Source organism: Thalassophryne amazonica, chromosome 10, assembly GCF_902500255.1.
Source record: "Thalassophryne amazonica chromosome 10, fThaAma1.1, whole genome shotgun sequence".
NCBI classification, from domain to species: domain Eukaryota; kingdom Metazoa; phylum Chordata; class Actinopteri; order Batrachoidiformes; family Batrachoididae; genus Thalassophryne; species Thalassophryne amazonica.
Window position 1 is genome coordinate 11,257,897 of NC_047112.1, and position 12,079 is coordinate 11,269,975.

The 12,079-nt window shown below is 38.3% G+C and overlaps 1 protein-coding gene across 1 annotated transcript in view; it reads right to left on the bottom strand.

The window, feature by feature from the left end:
• brinp3a.1 (bone morphogenetic protein/retinoic acid inducible neural-specific 3a, tandem duplicate 1) overlaps window positions 1-12,079 on the bottom strand; it is a 176,705-nt gene that overhangs the window by 88,849 nt on the left and 75,777 nt on the right. Inside the window, exon 4 of the mRNA XM_034179431.1 lies at window positions 9,015-9,199. Within this exon, the coding sequence (XP_034035322.1) occupies window positions 9,015-9,199 (185 nt within the window). The remainder of the gene's footprint in view (window positions 1-9,014; window positions 9,200-12,079) is intronic.

Sequence of the window (12,079 nt, forward strand, 5' to 3'; positions counted from 1 at the left end):
CGCAACATCACATTACATAGAGAAATGTGGCAGGGCTGGAATTTGAACCAGGAACTTTCCGCACTGAAACCAAGGACACTAACCTATTGGCCACCACCCCTGTTATCTGCTATTGAGCTCTAGCTTCTTTATTAATGATTATTTCAATGCAAAATTAGTCTGTTCTTTATTGTTCTTTATGTTAATAAATCCAATGCAAATACATGGGACAGATAAGCTATTAATTGCCTATTTAGAAGATAAAATCTCTGCAAAAGGGTCACCTCATGTTTAAATATCCTCAAAATGTAGTTTAAGCACATTACCTCTTTTTTGAAAGCCTTAATATACAGTTTTTTTTTTACTGTATTTGTGGAAATACATATCTGTAAAGTCTAAAACAACAGTAAAATTACATACAGTAATTTCTAAATTCTACAATGGTATATGATTACATTAACATATTTGAAGTGTTAGATTCACAGTTCAGTTTCGTTCCACATTTTACACATTTTTGCTGTCAATTTTAACACAACTCCACTGTTTTTCAGTATTTTTATGGAGTGATCTGACAGGATTCCCTTGCTAATTTCACAGACTTTTTTAATGGTGCAGTATGCAAATGAGGCACGGGTGTTTATGTTTATGTGCATTCTCATCCAACTTTGTTGCAGACATCACAAATTATTTTTCAGAATTAAAATGTGAGTTCATAAAAGTGCATGAGTTGGCAGCTGTCTGATGTGTTGCTCAACACTTCTCCGGTTTAATGTGAAGTAAATGTTTAAAGTTCTAAGAGGTTGTCTCAGTCAAGGCATTCTCTGCAGATAATGTTGTCATAAAGCACTGTGGGAATATTAATTTGGAGAAGTTCTGCTGCTGTGCTGCCTGTGGATAACCTATGAAAATGACTGCCAGGGTTTCTGGATCAAATGCTCGGTCAGGTCTTAGAGTGATGAAGACTTCATTAATTCAGTGGAGGAAGTAGCTGACCTTTACAGTGCATCCAGAAAGTATTCGCAGTGCTTCACTTTTTCCACATTGTGTTATGTTACAGCCTTATTCCAAAATGGAGTAAATTCATGTTTTCCCTCAAAATTGTACTCACAACACCCCATAATGACAACATGAAAAAGGTTTAAAATGAAATTAAAAATAAAACAAAGAAATCATATGCACATAAGTATTTACAGCCTTTGCTCAATACTTTCTTGACGCACCTTTGGCAGCAAATACAGCCTCAAGTCTTCTTGAATATGATGCCACAAGCTTGGTGCACCTATCCTTGGGCAGTTTGGTCCATTCCTCTTTGCAGCACCTCTCAAGCTCCATCATGTTGGATGGGGAGCATCGGTGCAAAGCCATTTTCAAATCTCTCCAGAGATGTTCAATCGGATTCAGGTCTGGGCTCTGGCTGGGCCACTCAAGGACATTCACAGAGTTGTCCTGAAGCCACTCCTTTGATATCTTGGCTGTGTGTTTAGGGTCATTGTCCTGCTGAAAGATGAACCATCACCCCAGTCTGAGGTCAAGAGCGCTCAAGAGCAGGATTTCATCCAGGATATCACATTGGTGCATTCATCTTTATCTCAATCCTGACTAGTTTCCCAGTTCCTGCTGCTGAAAAACATCCCCACAGCATGATGCTGCCACCACCATGCTTCACTGTAGGGATGGTGCCTGGTTTCCTCCAAACATGACGCCTGGCATTCACACCAAATGGTTCAATCTTTGTCTCATCAAACCAAAGAATTTTCTTTCTCATGGTCTGAGAGTCATTCAGGTGCCTTTTGGTAAACTCCAGGTGGGCAGCCATGTGCCTTTTACTAAGGAGTGGCTTCTGTCTGGCCACTCTACCATACAGGCCTGATTGGTGGATTGCTGCAGAGATGGTTGTCCTTCTGAAATGTTCTCTTCTCTCTGCAAGGAATGCTGGAGCTCTGATAGAGTGACCATCGGGTTCTTGGTCACCTCCTAGACTAAGGCCCTTCTCCCTCAATCGCTCAGTTTAGATGGGCAGCCAGCACTAGGAAGAGTCCTGGTGGATCTGAACTTCTTCCATTTATGGATGACTTAGGCCACTGTGCTCATTGGGACCATCAAAGCAGCAGAAATGTTTCTGTACCCTTCTCCAGATTTGTGCCTTGAGACAATCCTGTCTCGGAGGTCTACAGACAATTCCTTTGACTTCATGCTTGGTTTGTGCTCTGACTGTCAACTATGGGACCTTATATGTAGACAGGTGTGTGTCTTTCCAAATCATGTCCAATCCACTGAATTTACCCCAGGTGGACTCCAATTAAGCTGCAGAAACATCTCAAGGATGATCAGTGGAAACAGGATGCACCTGAGCTCAATTTTTAGCTTCATGGCAAAGGCTGTGAATACTTACGTACATGTATGTACATATGACAACATGATATACAATTTATTACATGTTCATTATTAAGTTCATATTTTGTGGCAGCACAGTGGTGCAAACATTAAGTGTGTGTGTCTCCTAAGCAGAATATGTTCATGTTCAAGGCTGCCTGAGGCCCATTCTCCTCATACTGATCCCAAACCAAAACTCCTGGGGTGGCCTTGAGCAAAATGGAAACAAAATCTCATTGAAGTGGTTCCAATGTACAACACCGAACAACTGCAGTTTAATTCTACAGAAGTAATTAGTTTAGAAACAGCATCATAATGTTAATTTTGCAGAAAAATGCTCCTGATTTACTCAAGTATTGTGAATTACAACAGCTTTCTACTGAAAGATTTACAAGATGTTCTGTAAAGGTATTTTGACTGCATTTGTTTTATTCAATGCAGATTTATTTAGAATTATTCTGGCAACCATAGATGCCTTTTATATATATATATATATATATATATATATATATATATATATATATATATATATATATATATATATATATATATATATACGAGGGCTGTCAATAAAGTAACGGTCCTTTTTATTTTTTTCAAAAACTATATGGATTTCATTCATATGTTTTTACGTCAGACATGCTTGAACCCTCGTGCGCATGCGTGAGTTTTTCCACGCCTGTCGGTGACGTCATTCGCCTGTGAGCACTCCTTGTGGGAGGAGTTGTCCAGCCCCTCGTCGGAATTCCTTTGTCTGAGAAGTTGCTGAGAGACTGGCGCGTTGTTTGATCAAAATTTTTTCTAAACCTGTGAGACACATCGAAGTGGACACGGTTCGAAAAATTAAGCTGGTTTTCAGTGAAAATTTTAACGGCTGATGAGAGATTTTGAGGTGATTCTGTCGCTTTAAGGACTTCCCACGGTGCGAGACGTCGCTCAGCGCTCTCAGCCGCCGTCGTCAGCCTGTTCAAGCTGAAAACCTTCACATTTCAGGCTCTACTGATCCAGGACGTCGTGAGAGAACAGGGAAGTTTCAGAAGAAGTCGGTTTCAGCATTTTATCCGGATATTCCACTGTTAAAGGAGATTTTTTTAATGAAAGACGTGCGGACGGGTCCGTGCGTCGGGACGCAGCCGCCGCGATGCTCCGCCACAGGAAAAACACCTCTGTTGAAAGCCTTAAGGACAAGTTGAAACATGTCCTGCCTGTTAAACAATTTCTCATATACTCACTCCACTGAAAGCCATCAAAAGCCGCCTGGATTTTACAAATGGTTATCAACACGGAGGTGTTTTTCCTGTGCCACTGCACCGCGTTGGCTGCGTCCTGACGCGCGGACCCGTCGGCACGTCTTTCATTAAAAAAATCTCCTTTAACAGTGGAATATCCGGATAAAATGCTGAAACCGACTTCTTCTGAAACTTCTCTGTTCTCTCACGACGTCCTGGATCAATAGAGCCTGAAATGTGGAGGTTTTCAGCTTGAACAGGCTGACGACGGCGGCTGAGAGCGCTGAGCGACGTCTTGCACCGTGGGAAGTCCTTAAAGCGACAGAATCACCTCAAAATCTCTCATCAGCCGTTAAAATTTTCACTGAAAACCAGCTTAATTTTTCGAACCGTGTCCACTTCGATGTGTCTCACAGGTTTAGAAAAAATTTTGATCAAACAACGCGCCAGTCTCTCAGCAACTTCTCAGACAAAGGAATTCCGACGAGGGGCTGGACGACTCCTCCCACAAGGAGTGCTCACAGGCGAATGACGTCACCGACAGGCTTGGAAAAACTCACGCATGCGCACGAGGGTTCAAGCATGTCTGACGTAAAAACATATGAATGAAATCCATATAGATTTTGAAAAAAATAAAAAGGACCGTTACTTTATTGACAGCCCTCGTATATATATATATATATATATATATATATATATATATATATATATATATATATATATTTAACATTAAAAACAGTTTTTTTTTTTGTTTTTTTGTTTTTTTAGCAGTGTGTCATCTGCTTTTGTTGGATTCTGGAAAACAAAATGTGTTTGACTTGATTTTGTTATTGAGACAATAAGCTTTCCAATGATACATACTTTGCCAATTTATTCAGAAATATTTTAAATGAAATGTTGTCTTCCAGGGTGCTGTGCCAGACCACTCCACGTTTAAAGGGTTCCTGCGGCTTTTTGATATTGTGCATTTGAGACTTGCCAGGGCATGTAATCAAGGGGGCAATTACTGCATGCAGTAATTGGTCGTACGTTCTCAGAAAGCATTAACAGCAGAATGCAAATTTGTTCCAATTACACCCAGAAGGGAGTCCAAGTAAGTACCACTGCTGTCCCAAGAGATAATCACATAAACAGTTGTTTAAGTCTCAGTTCACTTGTTAAATATCTCTGTAAAAGACTCACATTTGGAGAAATAAGCACAAAAATAAAGTTTTTGTTAATGTATACTAAGCAAGATACTATATAAGAAAGCTGCAGTCAGATAAAAAAGTTGCAGAACTACAAATCAACATCTCAGAATGCACAACCACTCCTTTGCAGAAATGCAGTCAATTAAAACCGTGCAAGAATTCATGTTTTCACAAGTGCCATATTGTTGGCAAATCAAGCTGAAATAATTATTTCAATAATATTTTTTGTGGTGTCAGTTGGCAACTACTATAAATAAATAAGTAAATAAATAAATAAATAATGGCAGCACGATGAATTAGTGCTTAGCACTGTTGCCTCACAGCAAAAGGTTATGGGATCGCTTCTCACCTTGTCCTTTCTGTGTAGAGTTTACATTTGTCCCCATGCTCCGGCTTCCTCCCACTTCTAAAGACATCCAGATTAGGTGAATTGGAAACTTCCAATCATGTGTATGAATTTGTCTCTCCATATGTGGCCCTGTGATAGACCAGCATCCTGTCCAGGGTGTACCCTGCTTCATGCTCCATGACTGCTGGGATAAACACCAGCCTCCCTGTCACTGTTGAATGGAATAAATAGGTACAGAAAATTAATTAATAAATTAGATGTTAGACCTTCAATAGCACAGTTTGTCTCAGATTTAGCCTGTTTAAACCAAATGACATTAGTCTAGAGTTGTTTAAAACCTGTGTGTATATATATATATATATATATATATATATATATATATATATATATATACACACACATACACACACACACACAAAACCCAGTTCTAATGAGGTTGGGACATTGTGAATATAATGATTTGCATATCCTCTTCAACCAATATTAAACTGAATACACCACAAAAACAAGATATTTAATGTTCATACTGAAAACTTCACTGTTTTTGTGCAAATATTTTCTCATTTTGAATGGGATGCCTGCAACACGTTTCAAAAAAGTTGGGATGAGGCAACAAAAGATTGGGAAAGTTGATGAATGCTCAAAGAACACCTAATTGGATCATTGTATAAAGGATCTTACTGCATGGGCTCAGGAGCACTTCAGAAAACCATTGTCAGTTAACACAGTTCGTCGCTACATCTACAAGTGCAAGTTAAAACTCTACCATGCAAAGTGAAAGCCAAACATCAACAACATCCAGAAACGCCGCCACCTTCTCACAACCCAAGCTCATTTGAAATGGGCAGACGCAAAGTGGAAAAGTGTGCTGTGGGCTGATGAGTCCACATTTCAAATTGTTTTTAAAAATCATGGACGTTGTGTCCTCCAGACAAAACAGGAAAAGGACCATCTAGATTGCTATCAGCTCAAAGTTCAAAAGTCAGCATCTGTGAAGGTATGAGGGTCATGGGCGCAATTTGGTGGGGGATAGGGGGGACATGTCCCACCCCACCTTTTCAACCAGGGGGAACAGAATATGGTATGCCCCCCTCCCCCCCCTCCCACCTTCGGACATATATGTGTGTACTTGAAACATGCTATGCCAGTCTTATGTGCAAACCATGTCAGAATAGTATCTTTGTTTCTGCAAGTTTGTATTTTTAGCAGCACTGACTTGTTTACAACACCTGTTTCTTGTTTGTCACATTCTGAATTTTCTGGGACTGCATTTGCCCAGATTTGAAACCAAAAATAGTTGCTCTAGGGACTAGTGTCTACACATAAGTATCAATGGACCATATGCTAATTTACTAAATTCTGAAAGTTAGAAAAGGAAATCAGAAAAGCTATCTGGGATCTCAGAAAGCCCATTTGCAATTATTGCTTGATCTCCAAAATCAGTCTATGCAAGCAAAATTATGTTCAGTATGAGTGTTGTCATTAGTTCCACTTCGAAAATTAAATTCATGATAAGTAATTTAACCTAAACTTATGATCTGTTGTTTTTTTTTTTTCAACCTTATGCAAAAACAAATCTTGAGAAAAAAATACAGTATGCAATAGTTAATAATTATTAAGAGCCTGTTCTTTCATATTTATGAATACATTTTACCACATTGCAGTTGTTTTTTTTTTTTTTTATGAAAACTCAACCTATCATTCTTTTTGAGTTCTACACATGTGGTGATACCTTATTTACACCAGGATGTTAATAAAATCAATGCTGGCTATTCTCAGAAAAAAGTACTTATATCCACAGTTTCAAATTGCATAAGTCAAATGGTGTCCACTTTATGGTCTTCTCAAAACATTAAAATTACTGTTCTGGATGCTCAGAATGCATCTGAGCTTATCTAGAAACCGTTGGCTTCTGGGGGCCTAAAGACCCCCGGCCTATGGGCTTCGGCCCTGTTGGCCTCACTCTTTGTCCACCCCAATTTCAAGTTCTAAATTGTGCCCTTGAAGAGGGTGTGTTAGTGCCCATGGCATGGACAACTTATACATCTGTGATGGCACCATCAATGCTGAAAGGTACATTCAGGTTTTGGAGCAACACATGCTGCCATCCAAGCAGCGTCTTTTTCAGGGACATCCCTGCTTATTCAGCAAGACAATGGCATGCCACATTCTGCACGTGTTACAACAGCATGGCTTTGTAGTAAAAGAGTGCGGGTACTAGACTGGCCTGCCTGCAGTCCAGACCTGTCGCCCATTGAAAGTGTGTGGTGCATTATGAAGCGCAAAATATGACAACGGATACCCCGGACTGTTGAACAACTGAAGTCGTACATCAAGCAAGAATGGGAAAGAATTCCACCTACAAAGCTTCAACACTTAATGTCCTCAGTTCCCAAACGCTTATTGAGTGTTGTTAGAAGGAAAGGTGATCTAACACAGTGGTAAACATACCACTGTCCCAGCTTTTTGAAACGTGTTGCAGGCATCCATTTCAAAATGAGCAAATATTTGCAAAAAAACAATAAAGTTTATCAGTTTGAACATTAAATATCTTGTCTTTGTGGTGTATTTAATTGAATGTAGGTTGACGAGGATTTGCAAATCATTGTATTATGTTTTTACTTACATTTTACACAACATCCCAACTTCATTGAAATTGGGGTTGTATATGCATACACACATAGACACATCAGTTTCAGTTCTGTTTAAATCAGTTTGCAACAGTTTGTATTAATATTTGTATCAAAGTCTGCTTAACCCATTCAAAGTAATTCTATGGTTTAAACAGTTAAACCATGTAATCTCCATTTCAAGCATGTTAAACTTGCTTTAAATGTTTTTAACACTAATCCAAAGCTGTTGAAAACAAGTTAAAAATGATTTAAGGCAGTTTACAATGCATTTGCAGTTACAGTATTTTTAAGAGCAGCTTGTTTGGTGACTCAATACAGTTCATAATAATGATTAAAAAACAAAGTAACATTAGGGGAAACTTTCATCATCTTACTTGAAACTGCCTTGTAAATTTTAATGAGCAACAATGTATTTTGTTCACATTATATTAAAAGTTTGTTGATGTGAAAATATCAGACTGGATTCTGAGAAAATGTAATAGATTCTGGATCCTATTTCCAAGCATCTCGAATGTGGTGAATACTTTGCTTGTCTTCTAGTGCAAAATACAAGCCCCTGCCTGTTTTATAAAAAATAGATAAATAAATAACTAAAATAAAATAAAATGAAAAAGCGCTTCTGGTTTAAACACCACTGTGAATTGTACACCATGCTCTCTTTGTCTGTCAGCCGTTATACATATTGGTTGATTCTGGTTTACAAAACTCTTATTGAACTGGTTCTGACCTATTTATCCAGTTTACTTCAGAGAGCTGAAAGCCATTATGCTCTGCGCTCGAATGACATGTTATGTTTTTGTGTACCTCGTGTCCGCACTGAAGCGGAAAAAATGCCTTCAGTTTTTCAGCTCCCTCTGATTGGAACGTTCTCCAGTCTGAACTGAAACTGCCCAGACTGACTTCTTTGAACACCTTCCGGTCTATTGAATGGGATTCTTTTGTGCAATGCCTATCCAAACCTGCTTGTGACTTTACATCATGTGCAATGTTATTAGGACCTAGATGATTGTATTTTATTCATCACCAACATCCTCATGTTGATGTTAACCTGTGCACTATGACATGTGCTGCTGCTTTTCTTAGCCAGGTCATCCTTGTAAAAGAGGTTTCGATCTCAATGGAATTTCTACCTGGTTAAATAAAGGTTATTATCTTGTGTTCATGGTGTGGCTGTAATCACACTTGGAGTAATCAAAGAGCTCCCAGCAGAGCAGGAGTGTCTGACTTATTTTGCTTTCGTGAGGAATCGACGGGCTTTTACCTTGATGGCATTGGAGGCGATCTGGATGTGGTGCAGCTTGTGCAGGGTGCTCTCCCTGTCGATGAAGTATGAGGCGGCTAGCTGGTGCAGGTTCTCCAAAGTCACCGCTGTGCCATTGGTTTCACTCACCTCGGCCGGCCGACTCAGCTTCCGCTTGTCCACAAAGATCATTAACGACTCCTCTCCTTTGGCAGACACAGAAGCCGGGTATGTTTATATCATCTCAATTAATATATCCTCCGCAAATCACCAAAGTTTCTAACAGACGTCGCTATGCCTGAGGATAAACCTGTGAAGTGTAATCACGTTACAAACATTTCATTGGACCACCTGTTAATGTGTTGAATAGAAAAGTGGCAAAAGTGGGTCATCAAGTGTTGGCACACCAGCTGTGTGTTGGCAAAAATCCAACATTGGGATTTTTTTCTTCTTCTTCTGCCAAAACATTTCTTATTCACATCACTTCTTCCCAGGAAACAACAGTTCCAACATAAATGGATTACTGCAAAAATAACAAAGTTGTCTGACAGTATCATGATGTTTCTGTAAGCACAGGATGGTTCATCTCATCTCTGATTGTCGGCAGCTATAAACAGCATAGTTACTGCAAGTATGTCTGAACTCTTTGCCCATCATTAGTTTTTTTAAACCACATCAGGCAACAAGAAAATGTCCAAACAGCCCAAGAAGCCGAACTGTTTGGTAACCATGGCACATGTTATTTCTGTACTCACTTTATCACATATACAAGAATTTCTTATTATCAAGACCTGTTTAATTTGAGTACATATCCAGATAAAGGAGTGCAGCTGCTAGTGTGGTAATGCCAACATGAAAACACTAGCAATTTAGTGTATTTGCCCTAACTATTAAGTTAGGTTCAGCATAGGATTCTGAGCCTAGTGACCTGCAATTGGTACTAGTATTGGCTGGAGAAGTAACCTGTGATGGACATATAATTGCATTAAGGTATGCTAACATGAATATATTTGTATTTTTGCATGTTTCTATTGTTTTTATTTGTATTGCGCCAAATCACAACACAGGTCATCTAAAGGTGCTTCACAAGAGCCGGGTCCAAAAGAGCAGACCCAGCTCAGTTTGGCAACCATTCATTCTGGCAACCGCAACAATAGAAAACATCAACCGAAAGCAATACAAAATACATGAGATTTGATTATAACCAACGGGAATGAAATCTAAATTTGGTAAAACAACAATGAAATTCAATGAAACACAATTCAATCTGTACATTTGTTTGCACATTTTTACTGTGAATTATTCAGTGTTTAGTGTATATTTATACATGCTTGAACAAAGAGAGTACATTTCAAACCAGTGTCAAATTCTTTGTATTCTTGTAGATACTTGGCGAATAAAGGCTATTCTGATTCAAAAATTTAAAACAAGGATAGAAGAACAAAACCACTAAATCAGAGTCAGTTATAAGAAACAGACATAAAACAAAGTCTTCGATCTAAATTTAAATGTGTCCACAGAATCAGACTGTCTTATCACAACTGACAAGTTATTCCATAAAAAAGTTGCCCAATAAGAAAAGGCCCTGTGACCAGCTGACTTCTTCTTCACCCTTGGGACAAGCAACAAGCCTAACACCCAAGAATGGACAGCATGACCAGGAACATATGGTGCAAGTAAATCAAACAAATATGAGGCTGGAAGTCCATGTTAGCTGCCCTATGTTTTTACCAGCAGAAGCCATATTAATAGCTGAACAGATAATGTCTGGACCATCACACCAAACTATTTACAGAGGTGTTTTCATATAGATTATAGATTTTGACTCAAATGAGTAACATAAATCAAACACACGGTTGCTGAGAAAAATATAAAAAAAAAAAATATCTGCTCTTAAATGTGCGCTTTAATAAATTAACACATTCAAATACTTCTATCGCATGGACAGCATTCTCTGTGATGCCTCCAAAGTTTGACCAATGCAGCAAAAAGTAAAAATGTTAGGAAGATAAATAATAAAATGATAAATTTTTGACTGTCGAGATGAATAAGTGACTTGTTTTCAGTAAAGCTAAATAAGCTGTCAAAATAGTTTTGCTTAAATTAAATAATAGTTTTGTTTTGAGAGCAATTTTTCAGAAGATTTTTTCTTACAGTTTACTGTGTAGTGTGTACAATTATTAGGCAAATACTATTTTTTAGGATTTATATTATTATTGAACAACTACAGTGAGGTTTTGGCGTTATTAGGACATGTGTGCAGAATTATTATGCAACTATTGAAAAATGAAAAAAAAAAAAAATCCCATCTCACTTATTTCCATCTGTTAGAGTGGGAATAATAAAATAACTCAAAATTTCCAAATAAACATTTCTGACATAAAAAAATAAATAAATAAATAAATAGTGACCAGTTTAGCCACCCTTCTTTTCATCAACAAGAAAAAACAGTACACTTCCCGTACTACTACTTGAAGAAAGTGTCTTCTAAAAACTGGCAGTAGGTTTTGCAGTTGATTCTGAGTTCTTCAACCCAAATGTCCAAGTAGTTCATCTTTAATAATTCCATCCCATATCAGTAAACCACCTTCACCTTGCTGGCGTCTGAGCTGAAGTGCAGGTCTGTGCCGTTACTGATGCAGCCACAGGCCTGTCCATCTGGTCCATCAAGAATCACTCTCTTCTCATCAGTCCATTAAAATCTTAAAAAAAAAATCTGTCTTCAGTTATTTCTTGGCTGAGTCTTGATGTTTGAACTTGTGTGTCTTGTTCAGTGGTGATCGTGTTTCAGCCTTCCTGACCTTGGCCATGTCCCTGAGCACTGAACACGTACTTTCAGGTAAGTTGCAGTTCTGGAATATGACAGCACTGGAGGATAATGGGTTCCTGGTAGCTTCATGTTTGATTCTTCTCAAATTGTTGACAGTTAATTTGTATCTTTTGTTCTCAACATCTTTCTTGTGATTTTGTTTCCTATTTCCAACAAAATGTTTGATAGTTATGTGATCGCACCACAACATCACTGCTACATTTTTCTGAAAGACTTTCTTTTTTGTTTTTTTGTTTTTTGTTTTACAATTTTTGAC